Source organism: Melanostigma gelatinosum, assembly GCF_949748355.1.
Source record: "Melanostigma gelatinosum genome assembly, chromosome: 6".
In the NCBI taxonomy this organism is placed as follows: Eukaryota; Metazoa; Chordata; class Actinopteri; order Perciformes; family Zoarcidae; genus Melanostigma; species Melanostigma gelatinosum.
The window spans coordinates 22,831,737-22,855,976 of record NC_136639.1 but is presented as its reverse complement, the minus strand read 5'-3'; the positions used below and the strand labels follow the sequence as shown (position 1 = coordinate 22,855,976).

The 24,240-nt window shown below is 42.5% G+C and overlaps 3 protein-coding genes across 4 annotated transcripts in view; 1 reads left to right on the top strand and 2 right to left on the bottom strand.

The window, feature by feature from the left end:
* LOC306778465 (rho guanine nucleotide exchange factor 28-like) overlaps nt 1–13,977 on the bottom strand; it is a 35,993-nt gene extending 22,016 nt beyond the window's left edge. For both annotated transcript variants that reach the window (XM_079269958.1, XM_079269959.1), the window contains exons 1-10: nt 13,948–13,977; nt 13,045–13,093; nt 9,305–9,446; nt 8,374–8,483; nt 7,907–8,093; nt 5,583–5,766; nt 4,801–5,002; nt 4,516–4,591; nt 2,656–2,696; nt 2,007–2,076 (exon numbers count right to left, since the gene is read on the bottom strand). In XM_079269958.1, the coding sequence (XP_079126084.1) occupies nt 2,007–2,076; nt 2,656–2,696; nt 4,516–4,591; nt 4,801–5,002; nt 5,583–5,766; nt 7,907–8,093; nt 8,374–8,483; nt 9,305–9,446; nt 13,045–13,077 (1,045 nt within the window). In that variant the 5' untranslated portion in view covers nt 13,078–13,093; nt 13,948–13,977. The remainder of the gene's footprint in view (nt 1–2,006; nt 2,077–2,655; nt 2,697–4,515; nt 4,592–4,800; nt 5,003–5,582; nt 5,767–7,906; nt 8,094–8,373; nt 8,484–9,304; nt 9,447–13,044; nt 13,094–13,947) is intronic.
* Nucleotides 13,978–14,225: 248 nt separating this feature from the next.
* Nucleotides 14,226–20,902, bottom strand: utp15 (UTP15 small subunit processome component). Its single transcript, XM_079271125.1, has 12 exons — nt 20,761–20,902; nt 19,928–20,044; nt 19,730–19,822; nt 19,461–19,645; nt 18,601–18,779; nt 17,410–17,535; nt 17,059–17,194; nt 16,872–16,956; nt 15,683–15,838; nt 15,423–15,524; nt 15,039–15,172; nt 14,226–14,900 (listed from the first exon to the last, which is right to left on the bottom strand). The coding sequence occupies exons 2-12, from the start codon at nt 20,015–20,017 to the stop codon at nt 14,600–14,602; spliced, it is 1,587 nt and encodes a 528-aa protein (XP_079127251.1). The 5' UTR covers nt 20,018–20,044; nt 20,761–20,902; the 3' UTR covers nt 14,226–14,599.
* Nucleotides 20,903–21,240: 338 nt separating this feature from the next.
* On the top strand, nt 21,241–24,240 carry LOC306778375 (transcription factor BTF3-like). Its single transcript, XM_079269861.1, has 6 exons — nt 21,241–21,319; nt 22,169–22,237; nt 22,354–22,467; nt 22,610–22,811; nt 23,514–23,576; nt 23,851–24,240. The coding sequence occupies exons 2-6, from the start codon at nt 22,169–22,171 to the stop codon at nt 23,895–23,897; spliced, it is 495 nt and encodes a 164-aa protein (XP_079125987.1). The 5' UTR covers nt 21,241–21,319; the 3' UTR covers nt 23,898–24,240.

Here is a 24,240-nt window from a genome sequence, read left to right as displayed (position 1 = left end):
GCTGTGTGAGGATGTGTGTGTGTGTGAGATGGGGAGGGGGTGTTGGCACTGTACTGGTGAACATTAATGCTGCCTTTGTGGGGGTCTGTGGGAGGTTTTAATCCCTTTTTTCCGTTCTCCAATTAGATCCCTCGGCCCGGGTCGGAGACTCTTGTTGGCGTTCCTGGCGTTGCGCTCGCTGTCTGTTGTCACACGGCCAAACTATCCATATCATAAATCTCTTTCTGTTATCCCTCTATTACGCGCACATAAACACACACACACACACCTCCACTCTCCCATCCCTGGCGATCTCTACAAGCTGCTGGAAAACTGCATTCAGCAATGCCCTGGCAACCCCCATTCAGCCACAAACAACCCCACCCTTTTTTTTTTACTTCCCCATACCCCTTTGACCCCTTCAGAGTACTCTTCCCCACTGCAGTCTCCCCTCTCAAACACACAATTGCAGACAAACACTGACAAAAAAAACATGCATCGACCCCCCTCCTTTCTTTCAGCCGTGGAGAGCAGAGCTCCTCTGGGATGAAGTGGCATTTGTCATTTGTTCACTGAACTCACATTAAAATGCTGATCTGGGAGGATGGGACCCAAGTGTTACATGGGTCTGGGAGTAAGTGTGTGGAATTAGTTTTTTTGGGTGTGGTACTTTAATTCTGGTGGCATTAGGAGGGCAGAAGTGTGGGAAGGATGGAAGACAAAGAGAGAGGAACTTGTCTTTTTTACTCTTCAAAACGATTACATTGACATTGTAAAGCTGGTGCAACCTGCTGTGGCTCTACTGCATTTAATCACGGCCATGCCATTTGAATTGGAGAGAGGAAAGAGCTGACATCGCGACGATGGGCTGGGGGGGGGGGGGGGCGACGACATGACAGCTATGCTCAAAATTCCTCATCCTTGCTGAAGCTCTGGCTACAGAAGCCCCGTCTGTCTATCGGATGACGCATTAGCTCAGTGATGAAAACAGGAACTGGAATCGCAGTACATGCTTCACTTCTTTGTTAAAAAATAAATAAACAAAAACCTGCTGGTCACTCGTTATGCCCGACAGCTTGGGAATGTCTAATAAGGAGTTGAAATTCTCAAGGGGTCAAAAAAGGCATTGTAATCCCGGAAGAATAACATGTGTAAGGCCTGAATCCTTCTGAGTCAGGGCTTTTCTCTTGGCATGGCATTGCATTGAGGGGAAACCGTGGAGAAAACAGGATTCAAGTGAGCAGCGTTATTCGTCTGAGCCACAAAAAAAGTGTTTGAAGGGGACCAGTCGAGGTCAGAGGCAAATGATCTTCAAAGACCAGAAAATGTGAAAAACCCTCAACCAGCCAACAAACACACACCGAGTGTGAAATGACTAAACCGTACAGCATGGACAACACCACCAGCCGCAGGCAGTTCAGATTGCAGACGTCCAGTGCCAAGAGTTATAAAAGCTTGAAGCCTCTTGCTTGTGACCGCAGCATTCTTACGCCGAAGCATCGGTCTGCTCTGCGGCGATACAAGCTGTTCCCACTCTGGAATCCTTCCCGTTCCCCTGTGCAGAAGCAGGATCAGAGTGAGGCCACCTTCGGCCACATGGTAGGAAGTCATTTGTGTCGCCGCTGGCAGGAACAGGATGAGTCGGGATTGCTCTCTGCACAGGCGCATTAACCGGATTCCTTCTTAGCGCCACAATCACTGAAAACACGGAGTGACATGACTCCAAAGACTCCAGAGAGCGAGAGGGGGCGGGGGGGTCAAGAGAAGCTGAAATGTGATCTTGTAGTCTGCGGGGACGGTAGAGACTTGGGTTCCAAGTTCTGTTCAGGAAAGGAAACGCTTCCTGCAGTAATGATTAGACGCCACTTGGATAACCTCCTATGAATATAATGCCACCTAAAACAACAACGGGCGGTTTCAGTCTGTGTAAAAACATGATCTCCAGCCTGAGGCACCGCAAGCTCTGAAATTAAGTCCGTATCTACAAACAGTGACCTCGCTCCCATTTAAAAAGACAAAATCTTTACCGGAGTCAAACTGCGATGGGTCGTCCTCCTCCTCGTCGTTCAGGCGAAACATCAGCGGCTCCTCGTAGTCCTGAAGAAACAGAGAACCGTTCACAGATAATGGCGCGCACATTCCCACCGTGACACATCACTCGTCAGGCTTACAAGCGTACCTGCAAAAGAAACTAGAGTGGACCTAAGTACAAAAACACAAGTGTCTGGCTGGTGCCTAGGTGTGTACCCATCTGTATCGCATAAAAGAGGTCCTATTGGATGACCGGAATCATGTGCACACGCCTCTAAAAACACACTTGGCTGCTCACAAAGTTGGGCAATTGAGCGGCGTGCGCAAGGTGCCAACTCCAACACCTCGACAATGAGCGGGAAACAATGTGAAGCATTGAGGGGCAGGCGGTGCCACCGGTTGATGCAGATGTTGACGGAGATTGAATGGAGCCGTGAGAGTTTTTAACCCTTTTTTCCAGCGACAACCTTTTGTTGCAAAATAGTTAAAAGTGCACACACTTGGTGTGGAACGTTTTTGGAAGGACAGATGACTTGTGTTCATATTTGAGTCAACACACATGAGATGTAGAGTATGAGAAAAAAATTGATTCCGGTCACATTTATTAAGAGAATCTCCATTACTGCCCTCATTTCAAATACTCACAGTTTCCTCCACAGCTGCTCCATCGATATCAGAATACAGGGCTGAAAGAAAGAAAGATTCTTTAGACACAGCAGCCATTAAACTTCAAAAGAGGCTCAAGTAAGCACAGATGTTTGTCAGTTTTTTTTAACGATGTATGAACCATGTAAAGTCTTCATTTGTTATTCTATTTTGTTTTTTTAAACATAACCTGGGGAGATCTTTACCGTGTGGTCTTGATCTCCTTAACTACCACATGCATTCCAGATCAAAGGACACGGTGCACTGTTGCTCACCAGAAACAAAGCAGGAATTAGTGTTTGGGTGGTGTGATACGAAGCCTGGGGTCACGTAAAAATGTATAAAAGGCGTATGAATGTGGGAGAGGGAAGTGGAAGCGACCCATAAAGGATGTACAGGTTTTGGAGGGGAAGGAGAATCCAACAGCAAAGGCTGAGAAAGGAAAAGATGTGCAGGAAAAGATAATCGTGATCTGACAGAGGTCCATACAGGCTCATTTCTACCTGTATTATTCAATGTTTTATTTCGCCTGCTTATAAAGTGTTTAAAGTATTTTCACTGCTGAGGTCCTGGTGTAAGCTGTAAATCTATTATTGGGCCTAGATATTTAAACTCAGGCACTACTAGTCTACTCCCTACTATCTGGGTCTCTATTTCCACACTTTGAAAAAAGACATACACACAGTTTTGCGGATATTGAGGTGTAAACCAATTTGAGATATTGGCCATTAAAGCTGATAGTTCTCAGGCTTGCTTCTTGTTTTTAGCATGTAGATATATACGACGGTATCACTAGTATGAAGCTGATAGGCTACAGAAGAAAGACAAACTTCAGGTAAGTCATCAATATAGAAACTAAAGAAGAGAGGACCCGGAGTTGAGCCTTGAGGTACACCAACATATTTATCAACCATTTGTGAGCTTTTATGGGACACAAACTCATTGTTTTCTGTCTGTACGGTATGATTTTATCCATTTTATTACATTTGGTGAAGAATTAAACTTCGATTACTGAGTAAGATGGGCATGATTAACTCCATCAAAGGCTTTCTTCAGATCAAAAGAAAACTATTTGCAGTGTCAGTGGATTGATGTTTTCATTGAGAAGGAAGTAGCATTCAAATGTGATATTATTTGTTCAGAGATCCAATCTGCAATGTTTAATACTGCTGGAAGGATACTGATGGGTCTGTAGGTAATCATGAAAATGTTCACCTGATTTGAACACTGGTGTAATTATTGATGTTTTAGAGGCACTGGGAACAATAACATTTTTAAAGAAAGGATGAATGAGAGCCTTCTTATGAGTTTTATGTATATATTTATTTTACTTTTTAATCAAACGTTTATTTTTCCAGGATAGTGTCATTGAGAATTCAAATCTAGTTTTCGAGTCCTGGCCAAGACGTAAATACTGTGTCCACTCCATCCCATACACATGCTTTGCTCTTGAACATCACATGAACTTTGGAGTTGTTCTCTAATAGTTTCAGCACTACTTATAAACGTATAGCTTACTTGCTCTGCTATTTTGCACACTATATCGATACATGTGATTCACATGCTTCAAATCAAAGATCAGATACGTTTGGTTGCTTATGATCATATAACCTTTCACTGAACTGTTAATCAAATTCACACAAGAAAATAGAATTCGCTCTGATGAATTTTTGCAACAGCCTGATTACTCCTCTTTTCCCTACCTTCTTCATTTTAGACTTGCAATACCTCAAACCCCCCACAGGAGAGCAGTCAGTGTACACAGTATCAAGCCTAAAAAAGCAACATACCTAAAAGAGAAGACTGGATGGCTTAGTTTAACCAGACCACTCAAACACATTAGGAATGTATGTAGGATACCGTTCTCTGTGGGATCATCCACCAGCTCCTCCTTCCCTAAGATGGTCTCCACGCGCTCCCTCCTTAGAGCTTTGATCTATGGGAGGAAAGGTGACGTTTGAGTAAGAAGATGCTGTGACCTAAAATGTACTGATTTTGACTCTGTGCTTACCTAGCTGGCTTTATTCTAATGGTACATTGGTGGCAGAATTGTGAATGTAAATGTGCTATTTAAACTGCAGGTGTATTTGCATTTAATCTTGTACCTCTTACCAGCACGAGTAAACACTGATGACTCCAACTCACCTCTCTGAGGAAGTACTCATCTCTGAGCCGGCCCCTGAGAAGCAGGACGTCAGCGTGCCGGCTCTCCTCTGAGCTCCACCGCAGGTTTTGTCGGACAGTCAGAGTCAGGTTCCCTGTATCGTGGCAGAACCTCAGCAAGCGGGACCGGTCTGCCCACACCTGGGACAGACCTGCTGGAGGCGTGGCTAGAGGGTTGGGCGGGCTGCAGCACAACGGATGGGTTAGTTAACTCCCCTCCCCCCAAAAAACATTAGAAATTTATATTCTGAGAAAATTAAACACAATTAAAAATATGTGTAGGGAGACTTTTTAAGCCATTAGAATCTATAAAACATCGTCTAAAAGCACCGTCAGATGATGGTCTTCTAATTTTTCAGGCCACATAAACAGGCCTTTAAGGGTGTGCTCAAGATTTATGGATCCACATTGAGCCTGACTGATTGGGCACAACACATTCCTGAGTTTGACAGGTAATACTAACAGGTGTTTAGTGTTTTATTTGGTCATAAAATGTACTTCAAACTGGTTTATTTACAGTATTTCACAGATCCAAAGAAAGCAATGTGTGGAGTTTGCGTGTTCGCTCCATGCGTCAGCTCTGTGATTGACTAGCGGACCTGTCCAGTGTGTACACAATGTCAGCCGGGATCGGCTCCAGCCCACTACGACCCTCTGAATAGCACAAGCAGGTATAACTAATGGACGGATGGGGTCGTTTCTACATCTGCAGGAAAGCTTTCCCTCACCCGCACACACAGCAAAGCTGTGAACCTGAATCTTACTGCGTGAGCAGCTCCAGGAGCTCCGTGTTGCCCGCCGTCTGCGCCAGCTGCAGTGGTGTGACTCCCTCTTCGTTTGGCAGACTCACAGCCATCAGACCCCCCGGCTGACAAAGCAGCAGCTCTGCCAGCCGACACAGACCCCACCGCACGGCCAGGTGGAGGGGCGACTCCCTGAGGGTGTGCTCTGGAGAAGAAGGGGAGAAATATAATTTTGTGAAACTGCAAAAAAAAAAGTATGAAGTGGGATCGAAGACAGCTGCTGAATGGAACATGGGGAGGTGTGAATCACGGTAAAACTAGAGCCACTGGGGGAAACGTGAGATAAACAGGAGGAAACTGACACCACAAGAATGCAGTCTTGATAACCACCTCCTTGTGATAATTAACCTAAATATCAATGATTGATTTTGTCTCTCCCGCCACGCTGGATCCCTCTGCTCCACTGACCCACTTTGAGGCGATCAAAGCTTTGCGACAAAGTGGTGACAGCTTCTTATTTCTGTGCTCGACACTCAAAGCAGTCCGACAAGATCCGGGTAACCGGCCTGCATCGAAGCAGCTACATTCAAGCGACTCATAAGCCTGGAATCGTGCAGGTTGCATCTCAGATGCAGCATTAATTCACCATCATCTTCATGTCTGTTGATCTCGGAACATTTCTTTAGGTTTGGTGTGTTATTGTTATGAAGTATTTTTTCATGGTGGGCACAAACATAAGGATTACAGGTAATCAAAAAAAACCTTTCACCCACAATCTGTGCAAGAAATACTTTTAAAAGCGATTCATATTCTTTTGTATTCATACCAAGGTTACTTTATAGTGGGTGTTCTCAACTATCCAGCCTCAGACCGCCATCTAGTGGGCTGCATATGTACTGCCAGATGGTTGGATTATATGTTAAAGATAATGTTGTTTTGGTCATTTAAAAGCTAGTTAATGTCACATGTACATGTGCTTAAGAATTCACATAAATAAAAAAACATAATAATCCAAAAGGAAGCATAATTTCAATGACCACTTAGGCTTGAATATCACCACCACAATCATCAGGTGGAGAGAAACGTGTTTCTGTTAGCTACCGTTCCCTCGGACGCAGAGACACAAAATGGATCGTGTTTTTAAAATGAAAGCGTGACGTGGGAGACACCGCTGTGCCAAAGTAAAGGCTACAAAGCGGGTGGTGAGGAAATGAGCCTAAATGCATTGAATATGGATTCATAATGGTAGGCAGTGATGGATGAGGGCAAGAATAATGTGTATTTTGGTACAATGGCATAACACATAATGAGTTTAACTGTCCTGTTTTTCCTCATTTATTGGAATACTTTTTTTTTTTTTTTTAAATCAGAAGAGGGCCTTAAGTTACAAAATATTTAGAACCGCAGTTTTTATAGTATACAAACAAACAGGCTTTACTTTACAGATCTGAAGGGCATTGGTTCTTAAAAACTCGGTTTCTCTCTTTATACGAGAATATTCTGCATCAGGGTGCAGGCTTTGTTGAGCTATAAAGACATCGTTCAAAAGATAACACTTTTGCCAGCTGTAGTAAAAATATGAATGCTACATTTTTCATGGCTGCACTCCAGAGAGAACATCATGATTCCAAGCTCCAATCAAGTTATTTTTGACAGAATGAGGTTTAGCATCTCCAGCGCCTGTGAAAATGCAGAACATACTATAAGCAAACGAAATCTATTGATTAAAAATGTACAATTCGGTCGCATACAGCAGCATCGGTGATGTCATAAGCGGTGTTATCAAATGAACTGCAGACATATAGAAGGAGACGCTGCAATGAAACAGACTGCCTTAACTATGTTATCGCTAAATCCAGTTTGTTATTTGTGTAGGTGGCCCAACACAAACACTCGGATCATAGAAACAGATGGTGGCATCTCGTACACACACACACACACACACACACACACACACACACACACACACACACACACACACACACACACACACACACACACACACACACACACACACACACACACACACACACACACACACACACACACACACACACACAGCTCTGCCTAGGGCTACTTCCAGAAGGAAAGGCTCTATTAACCACATTACATGCTGCTTAATTGGCTTTGATGAATTCAACAGAAGCACACATGTGACCGTGTTCACTTCCGATTTCAGCCCAGTAAGGATGTCAAATGGGAATGATGGTGGGGGAGGAGGGGGGTGTGGGGGGAGATGAAGAGTTCACCTTCATTCCTTCCCTGCATCTGCCCACGATGTGCTTCTGATCAACACAGCTGTGCAGGAAAGCCTGTTCAGCGTGATAGAATAATCCTGTTCTCACCGTCTCCACCGTGGCTCCCCAGCACGTTCCAGCTTCGGGGGATATCCAGATTGGCCATGGCCAGGGCCACGCGCCGATCCATAGCCCAGCGTGAGCTCTCCTGGCCCAGGTTGAAGAGGCTGCTCAGCTCCTTGTAATCCGTGGAGCTCAGGCAATGCCCGTGGATTACCAGGTGCTCTGCCAGGTCCTGAGAATGAAGCAGTTCATGATTAAGATACAATCTGTGACAACTGGTGTGCAATGCAAAAAAACCAGCAACAAGTCAAAACTACTGCTATGCAACTGGTGATTTTTCTTGCTTTCAATACAAAACAACCTTTGGAGAATTGTATGACTCGAGGCAAGTGTCTTCTTTTTGCACAGCATGTAGAATCTGTGTACTAGAATGTGTGTGCGTAACATTTTACCACAGGGTTGCACAAACCTACGTGAGATGTACAAGATCGTATTTGTATTGTCGTCACTACCTGAGCGTCATCTTGCACATACTCCAGTGAAGCCCCGCCCACCCAGGCGACGGGTGTGGCTTCAGAGCACAGGTAGGCCTGGACAGAGACCACCTCAGCCAGGTTGTGTCCTAAAGACGGACACAACACAGCAAAAAGCCAGACTTTACTCAGGGTCTATGATAAGTTCAGTGCTTGGAGCTGCGTTCTCGTGCAACAAAAAAAATACAGAAATACAGCATACAAAAGGATTCAAGTTAGTCATAAAATGAGCTGAAATTGATGGGGCAAGAAATCTAAAAACACTCGTGGTTTTTGATGAATGAATGAAAAATTATTAAAATTATACGGAATACAGAAAACAGCGGTAATAAAAATATGCCTTTTATATTTCAGTCCAGGAAAGTGCCTTAGAAAATCATTGTGTGGTTAAAAATAGTCTGAAATTGTATGTTAATTAAAGGTATTTCTTCTTCTTTTTTGATGGAGAAGGAGACCTGCTTTTAATAGTTCCGCTATCTTAGAGAGCACTCAAGCCTGCAGGACTGCCTGTTGTCTGTGTAAACCTACACAGAGGCTGGGTAATGTTGACATATTGTTTATGGAGCCGTTTCCCTCCTGAGAGGAAGCTGATAAGATTCTGTGCCTTTCCAGACCTCAAGTCACAGACTGTGTGTGTGTGTGTGTGTGTGTGTGTGTGTGTGTGTGTGTGTGTGTGTGTGTGTGTGTGTGTGTGTGTGTGTGTGTGTGTGTGTGTGTGTGTGTGTGAAGATTGAAAACGCGATCTACTGTTCCTGAGTACATCAGACAGGATTGTGAAACCTGGGGTTGTCAGCATGTGCAGTTTAAGATTTGAACTTTCAAATAAATTCTTCCTTTCTAATGTAGCAAATTACCCCAAAATGCATACAATAGCACAGCAACACAGTACGCAACATACATATGAACATACCCGGCACTATAAAGCAGAGCATGACGTCACTCTGAGCCCTGGCGACATGGACCAGAGTGGACCCTTCCAGAACAACGTAGACCTCTGCATCCTCCGGCACCGAGTCGTAACCCTCCAGTAATGCAAACACCTTCGCCTGGCCCTGAGGAGCGAGAGAGGGAAAGCATCAAGACGCTAGAGAGCAAAACATATATCTATTCCTGAAGACGCGTGCTCACTTCAGATTAGGACTCTATTCTGATCCAGTGTTCTACATTTCCAAAAGCACACCAAATCCCCTGACAGCATGCCTCTCGAGGGTACAAGAAAACATTCACCCTTAATGAAAACAGGAATGTCTTGGTGTCTACTGTAAAGACGTGCTCTGATCCCACCAGGCCAGAACACTTTAGACTTCTGATCTGAGGCAGAAGGTGAAATAGGGGAGAGCAGTCACAATATGTTAAAAACCCTTTGACTGCATGTTTTGTGCCAGCCTCACTAGACGCTACATCCTCACTTAAGAGGCCCAGGTTGAGCTGTTTCTAGGTCATTGATTTATCTAGGGCTGGGTGCCATTTGAAGTGATTTGATACATGAGCTAATACAGTATCGTAGTTTTGATAGTAGTACCAAAATTACATTTTTTTTGTGTAATTTAAAAAGAAAATTATTCCCAAAAACAGGACAACTTACCGGTACTCAACTAGAAAATACATTTTCCTGCAGAAGATGCCTGTGAATGCTGAAAACTAAAATTGTACAACATTGGTGAAAATGCAGAAGTATTAAAGCACAAGGCACTGCACTGCTGAAAAACCTGGGAATAGAAATGGAAAACTGCAAGAACTGGTTTAAGCTAAAAGTTGAGTACATTGATAAAAATGCTGGAAACTAAACTGTAATGCTGTCAAAGCTGGAAGTTAGGATGGACTCTAAAGAATTGAAAAAATAAAAATGTAATATAATTGCAATCACAGCCTATGATGAAAAGAGCACAACATTTGAAACCAGTTTAATGTGAGCATAAGAGAGAGATAAGGATGATATTTTTAAAAGCATAAAGGTTGACAACAAGTTGAATAAAAGCATGAATGTCCCTGTTTATGTCTGTGTGAGTGTGAGAGAGAAAAACTTCAGAGTCCCAAAAAAGAGCTTAAAAGCGATGCACCAATCAGAAAAAGTAGACACTGATTGAGCATTAATCAGCTAACCCAAATCACCTGTGTGTTTCTGTGTCTGAACATGTCACTGTTGGCTATAACTGGTGATAACACACAGCGCGACATGCACAGACAGACAGACTGAAGGACTGTTTATGAATTAAACCTGAAACGGCTGAATTTTTCAATCAATCAACAGTTTAAAATAGAAAGCTTAACAGCAGTACACTGCTCACAGACAGACTTAACTGGTGATAATACAGAGACAAGTACGACCTGAATTTTGAGCATCGCAAGCCATCAACTGGACTGGATTGTGGAAGGAAACTGGACCAAAACCCTCACGGTCATACAGACACGGAGTATGAACTGGTCTTAAAGCTGCAGCCATCAAACCGGGACAACGAGCTGAAAGAGGCTCACAAGCGTTGTAGAGCTGAGGAAACCTAAATTTACGGGTATAAGAATTATCTTTGAGTCACAACGAGCAACCCCTTTCCCACTACAAAAAGTAATTTAACTCACTGTTGGATTAAAAATATTGATTGGTGCATTGATTTAAACTTTTCTGGGCCCATGCCCATACTGTGGATAAATAGCTGCAGTGCGTAGATCTCCAATGCAACTTTAACTGAGCTTTATTAAGGCAGATATATTTCTTTTATTTTTTTTACTATTTAAATATAAAGATTAAACATCCACTTTTAGTTTCATTCCCTCGGAATAACAGTAAAAAACAAATGAATAAAAATCATCTTTTTGTAGCTGCTGCTTTCCACCAACATCTATCAGTTGCAGGGAAATAAATCTATTGTGGAAGATATCAACTTGTCAAACTACAGACACCACAAGACACACCGTGTGGGTTATTGTGGGACACACGTCCACCCACTGACGGAGGCACGAGCAGAGGAGGCAGGTTGAAGAAAAGAAGGGACACCCAAAAAATTTTGAATTCTAAGACTTGAAATGAAATGAACATCTCAGATTAGTGTTGTCTGGTGAAAGAGTGAGAGTCCATCAGCCTTGAATCAGCTGACCTAATGCGTTATAAAACTGAAAGGCTTTTCTTTTTACTTCTCTCACCGTTTCACATAGAGGCACAGAGTAATCCTCTCTCTCTCCGTCTCACTTAATCCCACCTTCAAGGTTCATTTATTCATTTCTCTGGTCAATTCTTTGACAGAGGGAGCATCAGGTTGAACACTAATTCTTTAATGTCCACGCAGCTTCTCCTCTTCCCTCAGTGAGACTCCTCACCTCTGTGTGATTGACCAGATGTTGAACATAAAATGAATAAACTAATTAAGTTAACAAACTAATAAAGGTTTTTTTTACCTAATTCCCATTAAATCCAGCTGTACTTCATGTTTAGGGCCACATAGTAAATGTTTGCATGCTAATAGGCTACGAATGTTCGCATCTTCATTGTGAGCATCTAGCAAGCCGCCGTTAGCATTTAGCTCCAAGCCTCTGAGTTGCTAGCATGGCTGTGGACCAGCCTTCTGAAAAACACTGGTCAGCTTACTTCAGTATTTTTAAGCTACACAACTTTTAAAATAAAAAAAAATAAAAAAAACCTTCAAAATTGAGCTAATCAGAGCCATGCTAGCTCTGATTTTTGAAAACTTCCTTCAGTTTCACTCGCTTCCCTCTGCTGTTAAAATATAGTTGTTGCATAATGTATTGCATAATTTATTTACATTATTTATTACAGTTCTGAGGAGTATAGTGTTTCATTACATGGTCATTCAGCATTTACAAACATTTGGTAACCTTTAAGTAATCTTGACGAAAAGGAAAAAGGCATTGAATACATGCCACATAAGGGTTCAATTGACTGAATACATTGCGAGTCCGTTTGATCTAGAAGCATTAGCTCTCATTCCTGTTTGCCTACATTGATAAAAAACGCTAAAGTGAAACCAATAAAGAAATATTTGATCGCAGTCCCGCCCTGTTTGAATACAGCTTAACCTCCAAACAACCAGAGACATCACAAATCAAACTGATCGCAAATACTAAGTTCCTTTTCCAACTCTGAGCGAGTAAAACACACAAAAAACATCACTATGAACAAAACACTGAGTTACTGATTTGCTAATTAATACACACAAATGCCAGGCTATTGTCACTCTATGAAACTATGATTCAGTGCTCAAATAGTCCAACAGTGAAACCTTGAGACGTTTCATTCAAAGACCATTAAAGTCCCTTGATCAAAGTCAAAAACACCAGCCTGCTGTCATGATGGCGCCAAATCTTGTTTTTCTTACACTTAGTGACTTTTGTGAACTTGAATATAAAGTATAGCTATGATGCATGGGCAGAAAACTATTCCTTTCAGATACATTTTAATTAAGCATTGGTCCTGAGCACAAAAAACATGTTTATTTATATATATATATATATATATATATATATATATATATATATATATATATATATATATATAAATAAATAAATGAGGCTGCTGATCTCTCACTGCATTGCAAACTCAATTTGCAGAGATTTTTCCAAAGGGATAACCAACTCTTTTTAATATTAGTCGGAGAAGCTGGTCTCAAGCCTGACACCACAACTGGAGCGCATACTCACATACAGAGGCACTCTCCTCCTGCTCAGCTCCATCTCCAGCTCCCGGCAACTGCAGGTAAATGTGGACATTAAAAAGACATCTTAGAGAGACACAAGGAAAAGGCACATCAGTGTAGCCCCACGTGACTCCTCATGACTTCTCTGGTTAGTCTGCCTGTCTCTTCTGATCCTGAAGAGATTATCATTTTTTTCTAAACTCATCTGTGCCACTGCCAAGCAGAGTCAGAGGTCCGCTGAGGGAAACCGGATCATCTTTTGATCTGAAGCGTGTAAATGATTTTAATGATGCTTTTGTACCTTGTTTGGAGACCAGAACACCAAATATGCCCCCAATCTGATTTGCAGACAACGCGTACCTTACTCCTGTGTGTGCGCGCGCGCGTGAACTAAAGTAGGAAATCGATTGAGTCTCAGTGCTGCAGGGCTCAGATCTGCTCATCAGTGGCCACTTCATAAACGGGACACAACATTAAGGCCTCATCAAGAAATGCGTTGCTTGCGCAGTCACATTAAATTTCGTATTGATAATATATTCATAATCATGAGACGTGTCACAGTGTGCAACAGTGAGAGGACTTAGTACCGTTTTAGTAAGTGTGCTAGCTTTATTGTCACAGAACAACGGCTGCGGACGCAATATTTGACATTTAACACTAAATACTCGACGGTTTAGCTTCAAGAAACATTTGTGCTGTTGCTCAACGTCTCAAATGAACCGGACTGACAGTTTAATGTTGACCTATTTAGCCGCAGTGAGGCTCTTTTACACGGCTACATTTCACCATTTGACCAGGGTCAACATGTCAGCAAATTGTCAATAATGTAAGACGGACACGTTTAAAGAAAAAGAAAAAAAGTCAACCGCTAACGTTAGTTAGAAATAGGTTCACATTATTGACATACCTCCGTTCACAGGAGCTCAAACTCCGCGGACGAAAACACCGACAGTCCGCTTAAATTCGGCAGGAAACAGAGCGCCAAACTCTCGGACACACTGCTTTTTTTTGTTGCTAGCTGCTAATCCAAGTGTTAGGAGCTACAAGTTGAGGTATGGCGTTGGGTCGGTGCCGCCACTGTTTTCACCAGAGCCCTCCTCCTCCCTCTAGTGGGCAGCGATAAAACAATCTGTGTTGTCCAGAGACTTATTCAAACTATTTCAACACAATCATGATGAGTCAGCGTCAATATTACAAAGATTTATTCATATCTGCTTGTGAAACATTTACAGATGCCAAATATTATGAAAACACAAAGCAGACATGATTCAGTTGAATCATTCGAAACACAAACACTACATTTACAAAGTGTAATTACAAGATGTCCAATAAAAAAAAAAAAACACTTTCCATTCACACATTCGTCACACAGTAAATGCATGTCCTCTTTTTGTTGCGCTGGAGTTAAAACACCAAAGTGATGTGCCCATGGGTTTGTCAGTCTCTTAAAAACCTGTTCCAACGGGAAGTGTGTGTCCGATTGTTTTGAAAAGAGGTTTTAGAGTTGTGAAGGCACTCTAACTCAAATCTGAAGCCATCCCCCCCTCCCCCTATAAGCCTCAGGTGGCCTGAAGCTGTGGTCTCAAGGTACCCGCTTCTCCCTGGGCCAGGCCGTTAGCCCTGCTGGTGCCGGGGCACGGCACCGCCATCCTGGGGAGGGAGGAGGCGAACATGGTGTCCAACATGCCCAGCACCTCCAGGAGGTCCTGCTGGTAGTCGATCTCTCTCTCCAGCAGGTCCTGCAGACGCAGCAGCTGGCGGTCCACGACTGGCGACTGGCCAATGATCTGCCTGTAGACGTCCAGGATCATCTCGGCCGCCGTCACGAGCACGGGGGCGTACCTGGGGTCGACCACGTTCCTGGAGGACACGCGGAAAAAGTTGAAGGGTACGTGCAAAAATATTTTCATGTACAAGCGCCCAAATTCAAAGCATCCGAAAACACGTTATTTCAACACTTGGTTGCTTGAGCGATGACGTTTTTTTTCTGCTTCTTACCCTACGAGGAAGTTGAGCAAGCGAGAGAGCCCCTGCTCATCCCGTCCCGCCAGAGCGTTCTTCAACGTTCCTCTTCGATCCAGCTCCTTTATAACAGCCACCATGATCTCAGGCTTTCTCAGTCTTGTCCATGTCTGTAAATACAATTAAATTATGCTTTTTAAAGTTCAAATCAAACCACCTTTTTGCGACTTTGCTTTTCGGCTTCCGCATTCCCAGGACAGCGAGTTCACTTTGTACAAAGTAGCATATTGCGGCTTTGTATTGTGAATTGAAAAAAACCCACGAAAAAACAAGAAAACAACTTTGAAACAAGAAGCAAATTCATGTAAATGATACCAACAGATTTAACATTTAATGTTGTAAAATACATATAATGCATACCTCCAGAGCCGTATCCAAAGCCTTCGACACATTAAATTTCTTCAGCTGCTTGTCGTATTTGGCTAAATACTGTTTCACTGGCTTGCTGACAAGATAATCACCCTGAAGAGGAGAAACAAGGAAATTAATCAAAAACGGTGAGAAAGAAAAGCCCTTTATAATAAACGCAGAAATAAGGCATCTGTTGGGGAATAACACACCGCAGAAAACGTCCCGATTCAGACTGCCAGCCTCAACATGTTAACCAGGTGTGAACAGACCTGTTTGGGGGCGTGGTTCTTCCCCTTCATGAAAACGCGATACGACGGCCGTCGCCTCTGCTGGCCGGAGACTTCCTTCGACTCTTCGGGGCTCTTCCTGTGTTTGATGCTCAGGATGCTATTGGTCATGCCCACGATGATGGACTCGTCGTCCGGCTGAGGAGAAAAAGAAAAAAGTTTGACTTGTCAAGAATCCCAGCAGGAATGAACGAAATGAAGACATTTTACGACAGTTCGCCAAGTCTATAAAATGATTTAAAATGTTGTCAGAATTCTTGAGATCATCAGGAAATTCAGTCGATGGATCACTCAAGAGATCATCATTCAACGGTTCCTTTTATGCACAAGAACTCCAAAAGACACCATCACCTGGTATCAGCGTCGGAAAGACACGAGGGCAAAGGGCAAAACTGCCCTTAAGAAATATCATTTTGCCCCTGATATCACTAGGAGAGGGGCAAAAAATGCCCCCGAAAAAAATGGGGCGCTTCTTAAATCAGACCTGTGACTGCGGTCAACTCAGCAGACACTCAGATGTCAGTGCACCTATATGCTGACATTCACGGTAAACGCATTTAAACGGCGCAGATCGGGAGCAAGCGAAGGACTTTGAAAGTTAACGGAAAGATTAACATGAGACAACATCCGGTTTTTAAGACGAACATCCGGTTTTCAGAATAAGATGCCAACAAAGTATACATATTGCATAATGGAAATGAGATTAAATTAATTATGTTCACATTAAGTATAAAACATGCTACCTGCATCTCGTGAGTTAAAGGGAAAATACACCTAAATTGTGCTTAAAGTGTCTTTATTCTTTGATTTGAGGGTTGCTGGAAATGAATAATACCTGACTGACAGTCAATTAAGATATTTTACTAATTAAAAACTCTGAACTGAATTTGTACCTTCAAATGGCACATTTTAAAAAATTTTACAGTGCTATAAAAATGTTTTCTCAAAAATTCCACACAACAACTAATGCATAAGTTCAGCACAAAAATGGGTAATATCACAATATTTGAGGTGCTACAAAAATATTTTTTCTCAATAATTCCATACAATGACTGATATATATGTAATCAAGGCATCGTTGACTTAATAATTGTTAAGTTGTTTAAAACATTTAATAATAACAATAAATAACAATCATCCTCCTGTGAGGATGAACGATGGGATTTCTTACAGCCAGAGCCAGACTGAGGATGGAGGCAGCGTAGTCAAAGTTGTGGACCACTTTGTAGTTGGTGGTATTGTACACCTTTACATGCCTGCAAGACAAAAAAAAAAAAGGATTTAAATTAGGTCAGGTTCGTATAATAAAAAGTTGATTATGTCAGACATGCACGCTTTCCAAACACCTGTCCCCGTACCTGTCCAGAGAAGCCGACAGCAGTCTCTGTCCGTTGCTGCTGAGACACAAAGAGGTGACAGTTTTGTGATGGTTCTTCAGTGACACCAGAGGCTGGCCCCCTTTTAGCAGATCCCACACTTTCACATGGCGCCCACCTAAAGAGAGAGACAAGAATAATTGTAATGCCTTGGATAAACATTTGTTAATATAATGAAACATACAAGTGCAGTTCAGGTTGTTCTTGTCCCAATTTAAGTCCAAACAACAGCCTGAACAAGGCTGAGGGACCCTTAAATATAAATAAATAAAAATCTGGGCGCCTTTTCTGGATGTTCTGTCTGAAAATGTGATGATTGGACCGGCCGACTACCTGCAGAGACGAGGAGCCCCTCAGAGGGATAGAGAAGCAGACTCTCCACTGGCTGGCCATGGTCCATGGTCATCACACTCTTATCTGCTCTGGCATCAAACAATTTCAGTGTGTGGTCATAGGATCCTAGGATTTAAACAAAAACTGTTGTTTAGTCACACGAAAACAGACAAAAGTCCTTCAACCTGCAGTGGCAGTCCGTCTCGAGCCCAGCTCGGACCAAAGATTTAAACTTGAGGAATTAGAGGTAGGGGTGTAACGGTTCACAAAATTCACGGTTGGGTTCGGTAAGCTACAGTGGAGCCACGGTTTGGTACGTTTCGGTACAGTAGAAAACTATAAATGCCAGAGAAATGTACTTTATTTTAAAATATATTTATTCATTACAACTAACATCATGAAGTTATTCTTTGACTTTGAACAATGATGGAACTATACCTGAGTGACCCGTCTTCTGGGGTGTCTTCTTAGCAACACATAAGCATAAAAAACAAAAACTGCTCCTTAATGTTATGTAGTATTGTTACTTACATCTTGTATTGTTACTTACATCTTGCAAAAGAGATTTTTAATCTCAATGGGACTACCTGGTTAAATAAAGGTTAAAATATATATATATATATATATATATATATATATATATTTTTTTTTTTTTTTTTTTTTTCCCCAAACGTATTCGGTTCGTCATGCGTACCGAACCGTGAGCCTCGTACCGAACGGTTCAATACGAATACGCGTACCGTTACACCCCTAATTAGAGGAATTGGAACTTACAACTATTTGAAATGCGTTGGTCTGCAACGTCCTGATACCGGCAAGTTTACACCAACGCGACGAGACGCGTGTTGTCTCCATTGCAACGGCTCTCTGTGCCTCCGTTTTTAACTTCCTGGTTTTTAAGGCTGTTCTTATAGCTGGGTATCATTTGTCACGTCTTAAAATATGGATAGGAATACTGAGGTAAGTGCCACAGTTGCAGTTCTAGTAGTCATGAAAAGCCAAATGTAGCCAGATTTTTTTCTGTTCCTGTTATTTAAGTTTAATCTAAGAGCCACTGTGAGAGATGACGTTCATTGGTGGTACCGGCTACAAAAAGATCCAACACTTCTGGCATGCACCAAATCATTGATGCTAAAGTTAATTGACTGTCCTCGCTTTAACTATTCCTAAGACCGTTCGCCTCCATCTCACCAGTAATGAAGAGATCTCTGTTGAGTTTGCTCGTGATGCCACAGCGAATGTAGTCCGTGTGTTCTTTGTAGCTGTTGAGCTCATTGGCATTCGTGATGTCCCAAAGTCGACAGGTGTAGTCGTCTGACCCCGTGAAGATCTGGTAACTGTCCGAGGTGAAGTCCGTGACATGGACCGCCCTGAGCAGAAAATTAAACAAGACAGAATTGACATCAGTTCACTTCCATGACCAGACGTTTATAAAGGCCGATGCGAAAGTGAGCGATACTCACTTGCAAATGTTTTGCATCAAAACTATTCATATACGCAGCGATGCAAATTTGCAACAGTTGAAGCATTTCTTCAATAAAACGGAATAAAATAGATTTGCCAACTACCAGGATCCTTCTGACCAAGAGCAGCGTCTGGCAGACTGTCTGAGGTAAATAGCTGTACAGCCTAAGCTACTATAAGCTATTTTATTGAGTTTCCTTGTAATGAAATGCTCTAAAGGGGAAATTATGTTCCCGCTGGTAAACAGTGTATATTTCTAGGGCTTTTATTGTGAAAGGTAAGACTGGAATGAGCAAAAAAATGTTGCTTTTCACAGCCCTGTGAAAGTATTCACAACAAAAACAGTTTAAAAAAGTATATTGACATGCAAAAAACCCCCCCAAAAAGCACCCCCAGTGTGTGAAGGCTTCAAGTCTGCCAGACAGTTTGTCAGAATTCTTGAGAATCATCATGAAATTCAGACGATGGATCACTCAAAAATATCATCATTCAACGATTCCAGGCCTTATTTGAGAACACTCATTCTTCAGGCCGGGACAGCACAACTAAAACACACCATCGGACAGTGACACACGGCGGATACCTACTTTGTGTGCCCTTTGAACATCCTGAGTGCCACCTTGCCGCCAACATCAAACAGCCGGACCACCGAATCCTCGCATCCCGCCACGAGCATCTTACCGTCCGACCTGAACCTCCCACAGTACGCGGTGCCCTTAAACTGTGTGAACAACTTCACAGGCTCCTGGGAGAATGGCCCGTATATGTGGATCTGTTTGGGAAACAGAGTTAGTTGTGCATACGATGCAAGGAGGGAGTCATTCCAATAAACAAAGCTGAATTCAAGACAACATACTCTGGTGAATGATGTCACGGCGAAGTCATGTGGAGCCACCGGGGAGAAGTCTATGCTTGAGACAGCTCCGAATTCTTTTATCTGGACCGGAGCCTATGGGAGAAGAAACACAGACGCATTGTTAAGATCGAGAAACAACACGGAGGATGTGCTTCTCCCGCCCACGGTAACATTAAGCGCACAGTGGAAGAGGCTCACCTTGTAGTTTTTCCAGTACAGCGTGTCCTGTGTGACTTTCTCGCCAAGTTTTGGATAGAGTGGGATTTTGGTAGGTTTAAACGAAGCCATTTCACTGCCGATCACGTAACACTCTGTCTGTTGAGACATAGAAAATAAAAACATGGTTATTACATATAGCAAGAGACATGACACTCGGGCAGCCTGCTAGTAGGTACTTTTAGACAAACTCATCACGTGCAGTCCAAAAGTACTCAAACTAGGTTTATAAAACAACAAAATGTCGATTATTATATTGTAACGATCATACACAGAATATGACAGTCAGACAAAGTGGATTTTACCACTTTACAGCTTATCCATTGAAAATAAACTTGCGTAAATTAAATGGTAACAAAGGAGTTAAAAGCTTGATCTGTTGCTTGATCCACGAGTGAACAACCGGCGAAACGGGACATCAAAACCAACAACAACGCGGACTGAATGGCACGGAGTTCACACTCCAACTTCGCACCAAATAGCATCACAACCCACTAAGCCATGCTATCCGTAAAGGCTAAGCTAACGGTTTTACCGTTTCGATTTCTTCTCGGACTGCGGTTTATTAATACACACAAATCGCTTAATGAAATAAGAAAGTCTAACGTTACAATTACGTTTCATCCAACAGGTAACATTACACATAGTGTTACTGTAAGAGCAGCTTATTAGAAAGGATGCCTGCGCCAACGTGCTCAGCACAGCAGGAGTGAGTTAGCTAGCACACTTTAGCTTTAGTCGCCTAGCATTTTCTACTAAACTGTTCCTGGTCATTCTAACATTTGAACAAAAAACATCCGGGAGAGCAGACTTACTTTTTTTGAAAGTAGGATTTGTTAAAATTTGTTGATACCGATATTGGTTTTTGATATAAACCAAGAGTTGCTCATTTTAAGGCGATATCACGTTGCCTCTCGCTGCACTGGGGGACGCCATGATTACTAACGTGACTACTTCCGGTGTGGATGTCATATATTTATTGTTCACTGAAAGGAACACTCCTTTCTTCATTTTTTTTATATTTCCAATGGCACTGATTGTGAACCTTGTATTACAATTTTTGAATATGCCCATGTATTGATTAATTAAATTAAATGGTTAAAATGTATAGCCATTACCGTAAAAATAAATGCAATTCATTTTCAAAAGTTTCTCAATTGTTCTACTTTTAGTCAGTATAACAAAGCAGGTTGTTGTTGTACGTGATTCTGCGACTTTAAAAATATGACTAGACTGATTATATTATTTAGAAAATACTGGGAATTAAGAAACGGCTCATCCGGCAAGTTATCAATCTCCTGCGTCACTTCCGGTCCTCGCTCTTTTCTCTGAGCTTCTATCGGCTGTGTGACCCGCGTGTTTACACACTCCCAGGTCAGTTCACGTCTCTGTGGCCTTATTAAGATGCATCAACATCGTATAACGTCAGTTGACTCTGTAGAGAAATAACAATTCACCGAATCACATTGCGTGCTGTGGGAGAAATGGTCAATTATACGTGATGCTAGCATCAGTTTGAAGGGGGCCTGAGCTAACTGCCTAGCACGGCTGGCTAACGAGCCGACAGCTTCAGTTGTCATAATTTCTGAGAACCCGGGTTAAGACAAATAAGCTTCCCATTCTCGGTGTGAGAAAGGTCAAGCACGAGCCAACAGCACATCTTCTCTTTAGGGCACTCTGGGAAAATAGGCTCGTCACGTTCGCTTTACAGAAGAAGCCCGACGTTAACCTAGCCACGAACTCCAACCGACCACCTCTATCTCATTCACGCAGAACCTGAGTCGGGACTAAAAAGTGTGCAGCTATTTTTGAACTTCTGTCAGCTGTACATTGTTGTTCGTTCGCTGTGCCAACAGGCAAATCGATTGGGGGGGGGGGGGGGGGGGGTAGGTTTGACACCTGATTGTAATCGCAAACCCCCCTGTAGCTAATGGACTATTGAATTCACACATTATGTGCCATTAAGTGTAGACTTATGCACCATTTTGCATCATTCTCTATTACTGATTCTCATTTTAAGTTCAAACTATTACTATGCAGGCAGATGAGCGTTAGTAGAAAACAGAATCAGGATTTGTGAGTAAAATATCTTCAATGGATGTGGCATGACTGTGGGTGCTTTCATATGTCTCCCAGCTCTGTCTAGTGGAAATTAGTTTTTTTCCAAAATGACGTGTGCAAATATATAATTTAATTATGTGTGCGTGTTGTTCCCTGTGTCAGATGAAGGAGTACATAATGAACCAGGAGAAGCTCGCCAAACTGCAGGAGCAGGTCCGCATAGGCGGCAAGGTGAGTTGGAACGCGTGCCGGCAAGCTTCTTTAAGAAAATTAGTTTGTTCTCTCCCCCCCAGATTTTTATCATCAGGTTATTGGTTTATGTATTAGCTCATTGTTGTGCTCTGTAGGGGTCGGCCCGCAGGAAGAAGAAGGTGGTGCATAGGACGGCAACAGCAGATGACAAGAAGCTGCAGTTCTCCCTCAAGAAACTGGGAGTCAACAACATCTCTGGCATTGAGGAGGTACGGCGAGTTCTTTCCGAAATGCCCAGCAATCAGTGTGCAGAGAGGGCTTTTTTCATGACATTTATCCTTTTAGGAGGGTTCACTCTTTTTGCCTCTGACCTCAAACTCTTCACTTTTTCCTGTTTGTGTGTCACTGTAGGTGAATATGTTCACAAACCAGGGGACGGTGATCCACTTCAACAACCCAAAGGTTCAGGCCTCCTTGGCTGCCAACACCTTCACGATCACGGGGCACGCCGAGAACAAGCAGCTCACAGAGATGCTCCCGGGAATCCTAAACCAGCTGGGAGCCGACAGTCTCACCAGCCTCAGGAGATTAGCGGAAAACCTGCCCAGACCAGGTACCCACATAGGGCAGCGATTTGACGACATCATAGATTTATTAAAAGAAATGGCAGATTTGCGTCGTAAGAAGTGGCTGCGCCCACTTCTGCAGCCCGAAAACTTCCCCTTTGATCCTCTAAAGTCTGGAAGTACTTTAAACTGAGACCCAACGATGTGGAATAGCCACACACACATGGCTGCTTCCTGTTTACTTAAACAGCCGTGTGTGTGAGCGATGCAATGGCTTAAAGTGATGTTACAGACTGTTGTTACAGTCTGTAAATGATTTCCCTCGACCCCACACTCATGCAAAAGCACATTTGCTTATCTGAACTGCATAATACTTTAGTGATGAAATCAATTAATGTCGTAACCGTTTTAAATCAAGTACTTAAGTAAAAATACAGATCCAGTTTCGGGAAAGTGTTGCTATGACAAACGCCGTTAAAATGAATCTGTCCTTTAGATTTAAATCAGGCGTCTGACAAATGGGGTCTCTTATCTTGTTACATTTTTATTTTTAAGAGAAGATGATTGAATAAAATATTTAAATATGGATCAGACCAGTTTCTATATTTATATGGGTGATAATACGTTTTGGGTATTAATTGGGAATTAAATAGAAACTATTTAGAATAATCAATGGAGAACTCTTAGCTGATCTGTTTCAGTAGCTCTGTGTCCTGTCTGTGAACAGTTTGTTCTTCTTCCCCTCACAGCTGGAGAGAACAAAGCCCCCATGGTGATTGCTGAGGAGGACGAGGAGGATGATGAGGTTCCAGGTGAGCAAGTTTACACATCCCCTTTTAAAACAAAGTCGCATTAGTTGTAGTGTAAATGTAATGAAGCATTGAAATAGCCACATTATGAACCGTACATAACAGGCCGATCTAGACGTTTCTGGTCTTCCCGGATTCATCCAGAGAGCTGATGTTTTTTTCGGTTCTATTCATCTTTAGTAATTGTCATTTGTCTGCCTTAACTTGTGCTTATTGAGCCATCCTCTCACCTTTTTCTGCCCTCCGCCCCTCTCTGCCCTCCTGTTTCCGTTCTCAGATCTCGTTGAAAACTTTGACGAGGCCTCAAAGGACGAGGCAAACTAACAAACGCCAGCAAACATGTCGAGGCCCCTCTCGGCTCACCGTACTTTGACACGGCAACACATTTTCAAATTGTTAATCTCTGCAATCGCTCTGCGGCTACAAACAAAAAATAATTTGGTTTTAAAAATTTTAACCATGACAATTGGGCTAAAATGTACTTCTTCTTTTTTTTTTTTATGGTAACTGTTCATTTATCCTCCTATTCAATTTGCCTCATTCTGCAGTACAAATTAGATGATTTAATTCAGTGGAATGTGCTCTTACATGCCCTGCCTCTCCTGTGATGCCCACATCCAAAATGTATTGGTGGAATGAATCATGTAATAAAAATTACATCAGAAAT

What these genes read in the sequence shown, in the direction of transcription:
- utp15 (XM_079271125.1), bottom strand. Translation starts at nt 20,017, where the DNA reads ATGGCTTCGTTTAAACCTACCAAAATCCCACTCTATCCAAAACTTGGC. An exon ending in CCGTGACATCATTCACCAGA is followed by an intron (nt 19,646 to 19,729) that starts GTATGTTGTCTT and finishes TTTCCCAAACAG; the next exon opens with ATCCACATATACGGGCCATT. An exon ending in TTGCTCAACTTCCTCGTAGG is followed by an intron (nt 14,901 to 15,038) that starts GTAAGAAGCAGA and finishes CGTGTCCTCCAG; the next exon opens with GAACGTGGTCGACCCCAGGT.
- LOC306778375 (XM_079269861.1), top strand. Translation starts at nt 22,169, where the DNA reads ATGAAGGAGTACATAATGAACCAGGAGAAGCTCGCCAAACTGCAGGAG. An exon ending in ACATCTCTGGCATTGAGGAG is followed by an intron (nt 22,468 to 22,609) that starts GTACGGCGAGTT and finishes GTGTCACTGTAG; the next exon opens with GTGAATATGTTCACAAACCA. An exon ending in GGAGGATGATGAGGTTCCAG is followed by an intron (nt 23,577 to 23,850) that starts GTGAGCAAGTTT and finishes TTCCGTTCTCAG; the next exon opens with ATCTCGTTGAAAACTTTGAC.